The sequence below is a fragment of the Odocoileus virginianus genome, chromosome 1, assembly GCF_023699985.2.
Source record: "Odocoileus virginianus isolate 20LAN1187 ecotype Illinois chromosome 1, Ovbor_1.2, whole genome shotgun sequence".
Classification (NCBI taxonomy): Eukaryota; Metazoa; Chordata; class Mammalia; order Artiodactyla; family Cervidae; genus Odocoileus; species Odocoileus virginianus.
Genome location: NC_069674.1, coordinates 7,771,438 through 7,785,551, shown reverse-complemented (window position 1 = coordinate 7,785,551; position 14,114 = coordinate 7,771,438). Strand labels below are relative to the sequence as shown.

Here is a 14,114-nt window from a genome sequence, read left to right as displayed (position 1 = left end):
TGACTTGAAATAGCATTGAAACAAAGGCAATAAAATCTAAACTGACCTGGTAATAAATGTGGTATAGCTGACTTCTGTGCGAAATCATCAATTCCAATTTCCAACAACCCCAGACAAGAAGCTCTGGGAATCCTTAACATGAATTTCAAAGCAAAGCTTTTCTTGAGACAAGAAGAACCAGGACTTACAATCACATTCCAAATGGATTTACTTCTTCTGACTAATTGACTTGTTAACTATGCTAATATATTCATGTCCCTCTGCCTTTTTATATCTCTTCAGTAGATAATGCTGTGGAATGTAACACTGTGAGATTAAAAACCAAAGAACTTAGAGATTCCTATAAACTTCTCTCCTAAGGAAACCAGATTAGACTTCCAAAACAGCTTATAAAATTTGTGTGTGTCTCCAAGCATTTTAGTTCTGTAGCAAATTTATTGCTCCTCCCAAGACAGCCTCTTTTCACCATTATAGCCTAAGGGGGAAAGTCGCAAGCTCTTGTATTAGACAGGAGCAACTTGACCGTAAGAGTGCCTGCAGCACTTGGCAGTCTTATCTCCTGCCACAGCGGTCCGAGGCTTGAGGAATGAAATAGAAGCCGTGGCAGAGGGGATTCTGTCTGAGCTCCATGGCTTCTGTCTTCCCAGGTGGTGCTGGAGGCCAGCAAGGCTTCCTGGGCTGCATCCGCTCCCTAAGGATGAATGGGGTGACACTGGACTTGGAAGAGAGAGCCAAGGTCACATCTGGTTTCAAATCCGGGTGCTCAGGCCACTGCACCAGCTACGGGGCCAACTGTGAGAACGGCGGCAAGTGCATAGAGAAGTACCACGGCTATTCCTGCGATTGCTCCAACACAGCCTATGACGGAACATTTTGCAACAAAGGTAGGTCAGAACCAGTTTCCAGAGCCGTGGTTAGGTATCTTTGAAGCCCAGATCATCGGTTGAATTGCTCTTCAGCTGGCATAAGGGTTCTTCACTCCAAGGGTAAATTGTTTTGGAATTCTTCTCCCATCATAAGTAGGAAGTCCCCTAAAACAACCCCTCATCTTTGTTGTTCATTAAGAAGAGAAAAGCTTTAAGTGTGGTGCAGAGTTTCCCCCTAAATTTAAGCAAACTTTGTAGTGACTGCAGCATTACAGAGCAAATAGCCATGTGATGCCTTAAGGATGAGGAATAAAGTAAGTACCATTGAAAGGGGCCAGTGATGGGCCTGATCCTCTCGCTTGCTTGGACCCATACATGCAATGACTCAATCTGTGCTGCCCAATGGTCTTCATGTCCACTCCTCCCCCAGCTGCTAAGAGAATGAATTCAAGTTGGACTCACAAGAAAGCCCCTCTGTTCAATTCTTGTCACTATCATTTTTTATCACTCTTCTATAGGACACCTCAGTGGCGGGTTCTCAGCCCCCACAAAAGTGCAGGAATACTGAGATACTGCATCTAATAATGCAGTAACATCTAACAATGTTGCTGCCTTATTTCAGTCTTGAATGAGTAACCCCTAATAAACTCTGCAAAGCCAGTCAGCTGACTCCAAGAACCTGGTGTATATGGCTGCTATCATTCAGGATGCACCTGGTGATCTTGTGTAACCAGAAGAAATTCACTCAACTGACCTGTGGCTTCTTTCCCACTTGTAAACAAGAGAGCTGGGAAAGGCAGAGCTGACCCTCTTGTCAAGCTACAATTGAAATGCACGTAACTCACTCTTCTCTTTCTAAATGAGTGTATAGTGTTTGGGTAAAGTTTTCTGTAAATGGTTGGTGCATCTTTTTATAAGAAGCTTTACCTAAGTAGCCTATTCACACTCTCATGAATACATGGAGGGTTGTTTGTGCTGGCATTATTCACACGAGACGCCACACAGAAGGAGGAATTGTTCCCTAACATTCTCTGTACAGCCAGGCCACTCTCTGACAGTGCTGTCATGTAAGCATATAAATTAGGTCAGACGGGGCTTGAAGGATTAGTGTGAGACAGCAACAAAGGTGGAAAGGAACACCATTGCTGAATAATCCACAGCATATTAGCCCTGCTGTCACAGAGCATTCTCCCACTTGCAACAACATGGTTCCATGGTTTTCCGGTGTCACACAATGGGAAGGGTTTGCAGAACACATTAATTTGGCACTTGTAGAAATGACAGTCTTGCAATTACCATTCATTGTGCTTGATGCTAATTTAATGTAGTCATTCCCTTGCCAAAGTGGTGTCTGAATGCAATCAAGTGAGCGCTAACGTCTGAGAGATTCCACTGCATAAGTGCCAATTTAAAGAAAATCATGAGCCCCTTATTTTTGGAGAGTTAGGTTAAGTACAGTAGCTCACACGCAACCTCTGGGGGTTAATAGGCAATATTCACAAGCAGAAAGACGAGAGTATATACTTTTCTGCCTTGCCAATGCTTGAGATGGAGTCAAAGAAAGCCTGTGAGTTCCCAATGGCGTTATTTCAAAGGGTTTACATGGAAGATCCCTAAATATTCTCTTAATACCTGTTTAGCAGGGTGAGTTTACATTTGACTCAGTTAACGACTTCACCAAAAAAGATTAAAAACAGCACACTGTATTTGGAAAGTGTTTGTGGGCATCCTTCTGGGTCAAGACAAGTATTCTCTTGACCCAGGGAGGATGAAGGTGGTGCTGGTCGAGAGGAATCAGAAAAGCTTCACCTGCACTCAGGCAGGTTGTTTCCCAGATGGGGTCTTCCAGCCGAGGCCTGCGACCAGGTGGTGCCTCTGGTCTGGGTCTCACCTCCCAGGGCATCAGCTCCTGTGACCACACCCTCCAGGTGTCTACAGACGCATGACTCAGCCTCCAGAGAGAGCAACCACAGTCATTCTGCCTAAGAGTGAGCCTGTGAAAGTCCTTTGCAGGCAGGCTTCCTCAGGCTTCCCTGATAGCTCAGTTGGTAAAGGATCTGCCTGCAGTGCAGGAGACCCCAGTTCGATTGCTGGGTCGGGAAGATCCCCTGGAGAAGGGAAAGGCTACCCACTCCAGTAATCTGGCCGAGAGAATTCCATGGGCTAGTCCGCGGGGTCGCAACGACTGAGCAACTTTCACTTCACTTCACTTCCTCCGCTAGAGTAGTTCTGTACTTGAGTATGTGGATAGAGGCCCACAGTATTTTGCTGAGTTAATGAAATGGGTCTCAACACATCACACACAACATGATTAAATGCATATGCAAAATCTAACACACACACACACAAGGAAAGCAACTGTAAGGAAACATATCAAGATATTGTGTCAGTCGCTCAGTCATGTCCAACTCTTGCCAATCCCATGGACTGTAACTCACCAGGCTCCTCTCTCTGTGGGATTCTTCAGGCAAGAATAGTGGAGCAGGTTACCATTTCCTTCTTCAGGGGACCTTACCAACCCAGGAATCAAACCTGGGTCTCCTGCATTGCAGAAAGATTCTTTACCATCTGAGCCACCAGGAAAGCCCATCAAAGTATTAACTGTCATTATTCTGGGGAGAGGGTGAAAACACAAATATTTATTTTCTCTTATCTTTTTGCTGTATTTTCTAATGTTTATACATGATGAATTACCCCTGTTTTTCCTCACTTTTGCCTCTTTGGGGGAAGAACTAAGTTTTAAGAAGCAGAGCCCTTACCCCATGCATTCAAGGCTCAACTACCTATGGTTAGAAAATATCTAATTATTAACCAAAAATCATGATACCGTGTAATCACAATATCTGGAATGGAGGAGCATCTCAGGTGAAAACTGCACATAATTAAATTACCTTTGAAAAATCCTTCTCTCCACACATTTAACAGAGCCTGTTTTTTCACAAACCTTCAAAGCAATCACCTTTCAGATGGGCCCTGAAGGAAGGTGTGACTTGTTGGTGCCAAGTTGTATGAAAATAAAAAACACTTGTATCACACTCAGCCAGGTGAGGGGGCTGTTCAGGGTGTCTAGCAGGTCCCTCCTCATGATGCTCTTTGCTTTGCAGGTAATGCATTGACAGTCACTGTCCCACCAGCACAGTTTCTCTCTTCTCTGAACTCTTATCAAAAACATCTCCTAGAACCTTTTTTTTTCCCCAAATGAATCTTTAAAGATTTGATCATCACTTAAGGTGTCAGCTCTCCCTGGGAAAAGTCATTAAATAGAAAAGCTGACTGCGGAGAAGTTTGGGTTTTGGAGAGAGCATGAGTGGAAAGTGAAAGTCTCTCAGTCATGTCCGACTCTTTGTGACCCCGTGGACTATACAGTCCGTGGAATTCTCCAGGCCAGAATACTGGAGTGGGGAGCCTTTCCCTTCTCCAGGGGATCTTCCCAACCTGGGGATTGAACCTAGGTCTCCTGCATTGCAGGTGGATTCTTTACCAGCTGAGCCACAAGGGAAGCCCAGAGAGCATGAGGGCCTCCCAGAAACTCTGTAACTACACCTCAGAGCCAGTCATCTCGTCTCTGCAGATAACTGTGCAATGTCCCCTCTTCTTAGAATGCCCAGCCAATAGCCACCACTTCACTCAGCGCAGACAGCACCATCCCATGGACGGTTCCTTGGCAGCCCCGTTGGCTGAGACGGTAGATGCCTCTGGGAGCAGGGCAAACCCAGCTTACATGGAAGGCTTGGCTGTGGGTCTGTCATACCCAGCATCAGTAGGGACCCCCACTGGGGACCCCTGGACATGCCTGGTTGACTTCTCTAAACAGACCTACTCCTTCTTGGACAGTCAAACCTCAAAACACATTTATGACTATTAACCTCATTTTTATTTCTAACCAGAAATTAACAACATGGTTAGAAGCAAACTCTCTCTTTGTCCTCTCTCTGTTTTCAAGCAAGAGGGAAAATAACAGACCTATTGCTGCCACAGCAATTTCTGTGTTAAGTGTTTGTAGCTGAATACAATCACAGATTGAATACCATCCCCCTCTGCCAAGCGCATGTCCACCCGGAACCTCAGAATGTGACCTTGTTTGGAAATAGGCTCTTTACAGATGTAATTAATGTGAGGTCATCCTGGACTAGGGTGGGCCAGGAACACATGGGGCCCCCATAAGCTTAAGAAAGCAAGGGAAGACCCTCCCCTGGAAACTTCAGAAGATGTGTGGCCCTGATAACACGTTGCTTTTTACTTCAAGCCACTATAACTGCGAGAGAATAAATTTCTGTTGTTTCAGGCCACCCAGGGTGTGAGCCATTGTTAGGTCAGTCATAGGACATCAACAGAAGTGCATATAAAAACCTTCAGTGCTTCTTAATTCCTGTATTTAACCATGGTAACAGCTGACATTTATTGAGAACTTGCTATGTGCCAGGCAGTGAGCCAAGGTGTTTAATTATGTTAACATCACCTAATACTCATGACAGCCCCGTGTTGGTACTATAATGATTTTCCCCATTTTACAGAGAAGGAAATTTAGGCACAAGAGGGTATTAGTCACTTGCCTGAGGTTCACATACCAGTAAGTAGCAGGACTGCAATTTATGTGCAGGCAGTTTGACTCAAAGCCCCTGCTCTTCACCATCACTGTGTGTTACTGCTTCTCACCAGGGCACGGTCCTTCATGTTGTTTAGTCGCTCAGTCTTGTCTGACTCTGAGACCCCATGGACTGTAGGCGCCAGACTTCTCTGTCCATGACATTCTCCAGGCAAGAATACTGGAGAGGGTTGCCATTTCCTTCTCCAGGGGGTATTCCAGCCCAGGGACCGAACCCCTGATTGCAGGTGGATTCTTTACCACTGAGACACCTGGGAGGCCTGATCTGATCCTTCATGTAGCTTCATGCAAAACTGAAAAGAGAACGCCTGGTGTTAAAGCTTTTCAGTTATGGTGATTCAGTTAAAAAAAAAAAAAACCCCAGCACATTCTTGGATGCAAATTTTATCATAAGAAGAAACAGAATACAAGATCTGACCACAACCTCTTTCTCTCTGTCTCCCTCTTTCCCTCCCCTCACCCCCCACCCCACACCCATACATTTAGATGTATGCTGTAATCACTTATTGATTTATTTCTTTAACAAACACTCAATGAACACCTAATAGGCCTAGGAGCTTTGAACGTACAGTTGAGTCTGACTACACTGAAATTTTCAAAATATTTTGGTGGTTTCCATCTACAGAACCAGGACAATCTAGTGTACACAAAAGCAGGAGATGTGAATTAGCCATCATCCAGGCTGCCAGAAAGAGTTCTTCTTTAGGATCCCTTCACTGGGCCAAGTTTATCAAGAACTTATCATCAAGAGGCACAAAAATATCTCCTAATTCACTTCTCTGCACTTTTTTTCCTGTAAAAATATTCACGTTCCTCTGCCAAACCAGGACAGCAGCTGAAGCGTCATTGTTATTGTTCAGTTGCTAAGTCGTGTTGACTCTTTGCAACCCCATGGACTGCAGCACACCAGGCTTCCCTGTCCTCCACTATCTCCTAGAGTTTGCTGAAGTTCATGTCCATTGAGTTGGTGATGCTATCTAACCATCTCATCCTCTCGCCTTCTTCTCCTTTTGCCCTCAATCTTTCCCAATCAGGGTCTTTTCTAATGCATACATATCTTTAAATACTTGGAAAACAGTGTCTGAGTTTAGGGAGTTGTCTTTTCTTCTCAAACATCCATTTGTTTGTCACTCAGATAAAGTCCAAACTTAGAAGGACCAAGGTATCAGGACTGCAGTGACCACGAGTGAAGGAGGAGGGTCAGCAAATGCAGTGTTGCCATCATTTACGGTCACACGAACGCACCCCACCCTCCCTGTGGTCCAGCTCAGTCTCCTGCTCTCCCTGTGAGTGTCATGACATTGACTAATTGATACAGAAGACACTGTTTATGGCTAACTCAAGTCCCCATATAGAAAATGGATGATGGAATTAGACATGAGTTTGAATCTAGCATCCTCACTTGCAGGATCCATGACCTTGAGCAAATGTTTAACTCCACTTGGCCTCATCTTCAGAAATATGGAACATCTATTCTTAATTCCACCGTGAGGATCACATGGGATCATGTGAACAAATGTCCGAACTGAAGACCTGGCACACATCAGACAGCAGATGTCCCTTTCCATTCTCTGCACTTTTTTTTTGTCTTTTTGTTTTTATTTTAAATCACGTCATCCTTTCATCTGTCCCTAAAAGCTTTAAATATCAGACACCTAACTGGCATCATTTCCGTTACCTCTGAGTCCTGGATTCAGTTCAGTTCAGTTCAGTCACTCAGTCGTGTCCGACTCTTTGCAACCCCATGGACTGTAGCACACCAGGCCTCCCTGTCCATCACCAACTCCCAGAGTTTACCCAAACCCATGTCCATTGAGTCAGTGATGTCATCCAACCATCTCATCCTCGGTCTCATCCACTACTGGAGAAGTGATGGCAGTATCACAAAGTGTGGTCTCTTCTAAATTGTCATCACGGTCATATTTTTCTAAAGCTGAAAGTATCACCCCTGGACCCTAAACCCTGATGGACTGAGGAATATGCAGAGATGGGAATGGGCACCCCAGTCTCTGCATCCCAGAGGTCATGCCCACGAATGCAGTTCCTCATATAAGGTGTCCATCCCCATTAAGAGCCAGCTTAGGTCACCTTATCGATAGCTGGGTCCCTTCCTAAATCAAAACGCATCAGGAGACAAGAAAGCACTGAAAGCATTCAGGACTCCATTTTGCTGAAAGGACTCAAGTCCAAGTTCAAGGAAATGAAATTGTACCCACCAGTCCAAGTCCAAGACTCAAGTCCAAGTTCAACCTCAAAGGGACGAGGATTGTCCCTCTCGCCTCCTAAAGGAGTGTTTCGTGGTGAGCGGGAGGAGGTGGCTTTGCCCAATGCACTTTGAATATTTCCAAACTCTGCTTCTCGATGGCTCCGGGCACTGCTCGGGGAGCAGAGGAAGTCTGTGGGCTGCCCTTGTAGAGTGGGTTTGAAGCCTTTTAGGGAAGGTTCATTTCAAAACATTATAAAACAATTAGGGGGGAGAGAAAGGAGAAATGCATCTTAGGATCGCACCCTTATATGAAACTAGTTAATGGCAACAATCCCAGGAGGAGGAAATGGAAACCCACTCCAGTATTCTTGGCTGGAGAATCCCATGGACAGAGGAGCCTGGCGGGCTACCGTCCATGAGGTCTCAAAGAGTCAGACAAGACTAAGTACTCACACGCCAATGGGAACACTGGCCATTTTTTCTCAGATTGACCCACCCACTTTTGATCCCAGCTTGGAGAAGAGTTTGACACCAGCAGGAAGAGATATCTTTCATGGGCTTCTTTTATAAATTTGGACTCATGCCTACAGGAACAAGAATTCTTTTTCCTCTTCCTCTTCCCCTTAGAATGTTATTCAAGAAGGGAAAACTTTCCTCTATTAATATGTTTTTTAAATCTTCAGACCTTAAAAATATCATAACAACATACAATCATCTGATTTTAAAAAGAAAGAAAATTAAGAAAATTCTTGTGGACAAAAATCTGTAAATACTTAAGGATAAAAGGAAATGCTTTTGACTTGATTCAAAAAGGTCAGAGCTGCAGAGATAGCCTTCAAGTTTAGATGACTTCATTATTGGATTTTGTGGTGGTAAATAGCATTCTCCCTGACCTGGGCTTTTCTTTGGGGTCCCAGATGCAAAGGAAAACCTGACCTATTAACTTTTCTGGAGAAAGGGTTTTAAAAATTCAGTGGTAAAAACAAGCCCTTTGTAAAACACCAAATGTAATAAAGGACAGAGTTTTGGACTTTGCCCCGAGTAACTGATAAATAACTTTTAAGTTTGTGCCCATTTCTATTACCCACCAAGTTTTGGACCTTTTTGGATAAATAGTTTTCGTTTTCCTGTGTGTGTTGTTGAATGTTTTTATTCCTCATTCTTTAGCAATAATGAGAATTCAGTAATATGAAGTTTATAAAAATAATACTCTATCATTTCCTACAAATTAGCCATGATTTCAGCTGAAACTCTAACCATTTCTTTTCTTTCATGAACCTAAAAATTATCAGTGTCATAAATTTTCTGTAGGGTTTTGCTTTTAGATTACTCACATTTTTTGCTCCCCTTACAAGCATGTCCATACCAACATTCTGATTGACCTTAAGTATTTCGTTACATCTGCAGGACATAAAGACCCGCCTCTGGTGTACAGTGTCTCCTGTTTGCGACCTTCTTTCATGGTCATGATTGCCAGCAGGCAGCTCTGGCCTTAGCAGGGCTCATCTGAGGCATCCCTTGGCTAGAGGAAATTCACTTTCTTAAATGATCAAACCTGAGGGGTCTTGAGCTGTGTTTAATCTGCCCATCTTATTGATCACCCTGGCTCTGAACTCATTCACATACTTTTACCTCCATCAGTTGCAACTGACTGTAATAGTAGATGGTTTAGATAAATGGGTATTTTGCTTGTTTTGCCCCAGTTAGGACCAAACCCTAAGGAAACAAAAATGATTAGGGTCAACTACTCTCTCTGAGCATCCCTAAGTTTGGCATCTTAAATATATGATCTCCATGTTCTCATGAGGTCTGGGCATATGATAGAGATACTGTGTAGTGTTTAACCCAGCCTGACAATAATCCTCTAGGTAGGCTTCTAAGTGATGAGTTCATGAAATAGAAGGTGGCTTCTAAACTATTCAAGTTCTGTAAGGTAAAGATTCTCAGCAAAATTGAATCATTGGCAGTAAAAATTTAACATATCTATGTTCTGGATGAATGAAGTAAGATCAAGTGGTTTGATCATTGCTGCTACTGCTGCTCAGTCGCTTCAGTCGTGTCCGACTCTGTGCGACCCCATAGACGGCAGCCCATCAGGCTCCCCCGCCCCTGGGATTCTCCAGGCAAGAACACTGGAATGGGTCACCATTTCCTTCTCCAATATATGAAAGTAAAAAATGAAAGTGAAGTCGCTCAGTCGTGTCCAACTCTTAGCGACCCCATGAACTGCAGCCTACCAGACTCCTCCATCCTGGGATTTTCCAGGCAAGAGGACTGGAGTGGGTTGCCATTGCCTTCTGTTTGATCATTACTAACAATTTAATTTCCTTATATGCACCAGGCACAAGTATAGTGAAATACAGACATTTACTGAAAGCCTACTATGTGGGAAGCAGTGGATTGACAGTGAGGAGACCGAGATAAATGAGATGAGGCCTGGAATGAAGTGGAAGCTGTGGACCCAACTGCAGTACAATGGGAAAGCAAGACAGAAGTGCAGAGTGATACCTGGACATGGAACCAGCCCATTGTGTTAATGGCAGAGCTGCTCTTAATGTCCCACCCAAGGATAGCAGGGCAGACCATGCTGGGCCGCACTGAATTCTGGGGCAGGCGTTTGATTAGAGGAGAGGGCTCTTAAAAAGAATTTGTCATGAATGAATCTCAAGCTTAAAAATTCAAGAAGCCTTGTGAACCTCAAGTAAAACAAAAATAAAAACCACTTAAAGATGCATTACTGAAACCTAAAGACAAAATTTTTTAAATTCATAATTTTTTTTAAAAAAGGATTTATTCTTGAAAAATAAATTAGGAGTTTTAAAAACTGATATAATCGGTATTTTTAAAATAGTTATTTGCTTTTAATATTGCAAAAGTAGATTGCTTTGGAAAATTAACAGTGAACAAAATCTTTTAGGATTTAGATCAGTTAGCTCTTTTACAACTTGTTCCCCATGAATCAATGATATTTTATGAAGCTTTGCTCTCTTTAGTTTCTAACATGAAAAAACTAGGGAAATTTTTAAATGGGCCAAAGACCACACCAAAAAAGTTATACAAATGGCAAATAAGCATATGAAAAGATGCTCCGCATTGTATATCCTCAGGGAAATCCAAATTAAAACAACAGTGAGATACCACTACACATCTATTAGAATGGCCAAAACCTGGAATACTGACAACCCAAAATGCTGACAAGAATGTGGAGCAACAGAAACTCTCATTCATTGCTGGTGGGAACGCAAAATGGTACAGTCACTCTGAAAGACAGTTGGGCAATTTCCTACAAACTGAACATGTTCTCACCATACATTCCAACAATCATGCTCCTTGCTATTTACCCAAAAAAAGTGAAAGCTGTAAAGTAATTAGCCTCAAGCTAATAAAAATAAATAGAAAAAAAAAAAAAATAAAAGGTGAAAGCTTATGTCCACACAAAAACCTGTGCACAGATATGTATAGCAGCACTATTCATAATTGCCAAAACTTGGGAGCAACCATGATGTAGGTGAATGAATAAATGAACTATTGTATATCCAGGCAATGAAATACTATTCAGAGTTAAAAAGAAATGACTGTCAAACCATGAAAAGACATGGTGGAAACATCAATGTGTATTACTAAGTGAAAAAAGTCAATATGAAACTGGATAATTCCAAATATATAACATTTTGGAAAAGGCAAAATTATAGACAGTAAAGCCATCAGTGGTTTCCTGTGGTTGGAAGTAGGAAGGAGGAATGCCTAGGCAGAGCACAGAGGGTTTTCAGGGCAGCGAAACTACTCTCTAAGACAGATACTGTTATGGCGGGTGCATGTGCATGCGTGCTCAGCCACTTCAGTCGTGTCTGACTCCTTGTGACCCCATGGACTGTAGCCTACCAGGCTCCTCTGTCCGTGGAATTCTCCAGGCAAGAATACTGGAGTGGGTTGCCATTTTCTTCTCCAGGGGGTCTTCCTGACCCAGGGATCGAACCCGTGTCTCGTGTGTCTCCTGCATTGCAGGCGGATTCTTTATCCCTAAGCCACCAGAGAAGCCCCATTATGATGGGCACATATCATTATTTGGGGCTTCTCAGGTAGCTCACTGGTAAAGTATACACCTGCCAATGCAGGAGACACGGGTTCAATCCCTGGGTCGGGAAGATCCCCTGTAGGAGGGCATGGCAACCCACTCCGGTATTCTTGCCTGAGAAACCCATGAAGTGGCAAGCGTGTGACACAACTTAGCAGGTAAACCACCACCATGTATCATTGTACATTTACCCAAACCCATAGAATCTACAGTACCAAGAGAGAACTGTAATGTAAACCATGGGCTTGGGTGACAATGCCTTGACAGCATCCTTGACAAATGAGCGACGTGATGTAGCAACCGTACTAATCTGGTGTGGGATGTTGAGAGTGGAGAAGGTTGTACCTGTGTGAGGACAGAGAGCAAGTGGGAAACCTCTGTATCTTTCTCTCAATTTTGCTATAAATCTAAAACTGCTCTCCAAAGTATTAAAGAAGAATAGGGGATTTTTTTCAATTTTACAAAATTTTATTTTCATCCTCCCAGATTTTTCCCGCAGCCCTACTTCCTAAGACTTTATTTGTGCTTAATGGTACACTATCTATATTTATCCTTTAAAGATAACCCTTTAAAGGTACCAGTTCAAAGACAGATCAACAAATAGATATGTAAATAATAGCTTATCCCTGCTTTTTTGTTAAAAGAGATCATCTAAGAACTCTTTATTAACTTTAACGTGACCAAATTTTATTTTAATATTCTACCCCAAATTTCAGACTTCACTGACCTGAATTTGCTTCCTTTAGACATCTACAAATTTACCATTTACCACTCCAGGGACCAATTTTACTTCCTGTGTTACTCTCGGAAGAGTTGGGTCAAGTATAGCTTAAAGAAGGGTCCCCAATTTAAACTCCTACATGAATCATTCTCTCTGCAGGCACCAAAATATTCTTTAAAATCTTCTATTCCTTTTGATCCTTTCCTTATGACCAGCAATGCAGCCAACATCATTCTAAACTAATATTGTTTTTTAAAAGAAGGAATCTGTACATTTTAGAGTTTTCTCAGTTGAAGAAAATTAATACTATTTAGAACAGTGGAGCAAGAATACCTTGAATTCCAATTTCAACATTATTGAAAAAAAAATTGAACAATCATGTGACTCTCTTGACTTGCAGTTTCTTTATAAGTTGCATTAATTATATAAAATGTATTATTCACAGGACTGTGAGGATCAAATGAACTGAAGTGCCTTGAAAAGCATTAATGTTATGAAAATGCAAATTATTATGAAGGATATTAATCACTAAGTCAGAAGTCCTGCGGCTGAGGGTCTCTTTAGAGAGAGGACTGCAAAGTGCCGTATGTTGCCTTACAAGAGCCACCAAGAAACCTGCTCAGAATTTCTCTGTCCACATGGGTAGTGTTGCCCTAAGTGGCAGCAGAAAGCTGAATATCCCTTCTGTTTACATTACTGCTTGCCCACATCTATAGGGCACTGACAAGCTTTCTCTGGAACTCAAAGATTACAACATCCCACAAGACATTAGCCCTCAGAGCTGTCCTGCTCCATGGCCTGCAAAATGGCATTCAGAGTCAGCCCAGCACTTGTCATGTCGTGACCCTAATTACATCTCTCTCTATATCATGGAATTATGATGAACCGTTTAACCTGGAGCATCGTTAAAGCAGCAGATACACTTGAGATTAAGTAAGAATGGATTCTAAAGCACTTTCTTGGGGTTATGATTTATTGAGGCCTTTAGAAAATAATACTGGTTGCTTGAATATAGAGTTACAAAAATTAAAAAGGAACTTCTCGATCCTAGAAGCCTCATCTAAAGTTTTTCCCTTACTCCAAATGATTAACAGTCTCTCTGCCCCCTTATTGGGCTTTCCCGGTGGCTCAGCAGTAAAGAATCTGCCTGCTGTGTAGGGGCCACAGGAGACAGGGGTTCAATCTCTGGGTCAGGAAGGTCCCCTGGAGGAAGGCATGGCAACCCACTCCAGTACTCTTGCCTGGGAAATCCCATGGACAGAGTAGAGTCAGACATGACTGAAGCAATTTAGCAAGCATGTGCATGCACATGCACGCGTACACACACACACACACACACACACACACACTGTCCCCTTATTAAGGATTACAGCTTCAACTCAGATTAATGAGCCCAGGTATTTCTCATGCTTAAACCAAATGTAATTCAAATATTTGCACAAGACCACTGCCAGTCACTTCTTTCTAAGAAGTTAACAGAGATTAACAAGGTTGCCAGTGAAATGCTTTCTAAACTTTACTATTAGAGTAATTGAAATTAAATCCCTTTTAAATAGATCTATTCTAGCCTGTTGGCTTTTTATAATTCCTTAATAAGTGTCTCCTATAATGGAATCTTATAAATTTGGTTTAAAATATAA

At 42.5% G+C, this 14,114-nt stretch overlaps 1 protein-coding gene across 1 annotated transcript in view; it reads left to right on the top strand.

The window, feature by feature from the left end:
• CNTNAP2 (contactin associated protein 2) overlaps positions 1-14,114 on the top strand; it is a 2,220,467-nt gene that overhangs the window by 1,992,315 nt on the left and 214,038 nt on the right. The window contains exon 19 of the mRNA XM_070460949.1: positions 648-884. Coding sequence (XP_070317050.1) covers positions 648-884 — 237 coding nt within the window. The remainder of the gene's footprint in view (positions 1-647; positions 885-14,114) is intronic.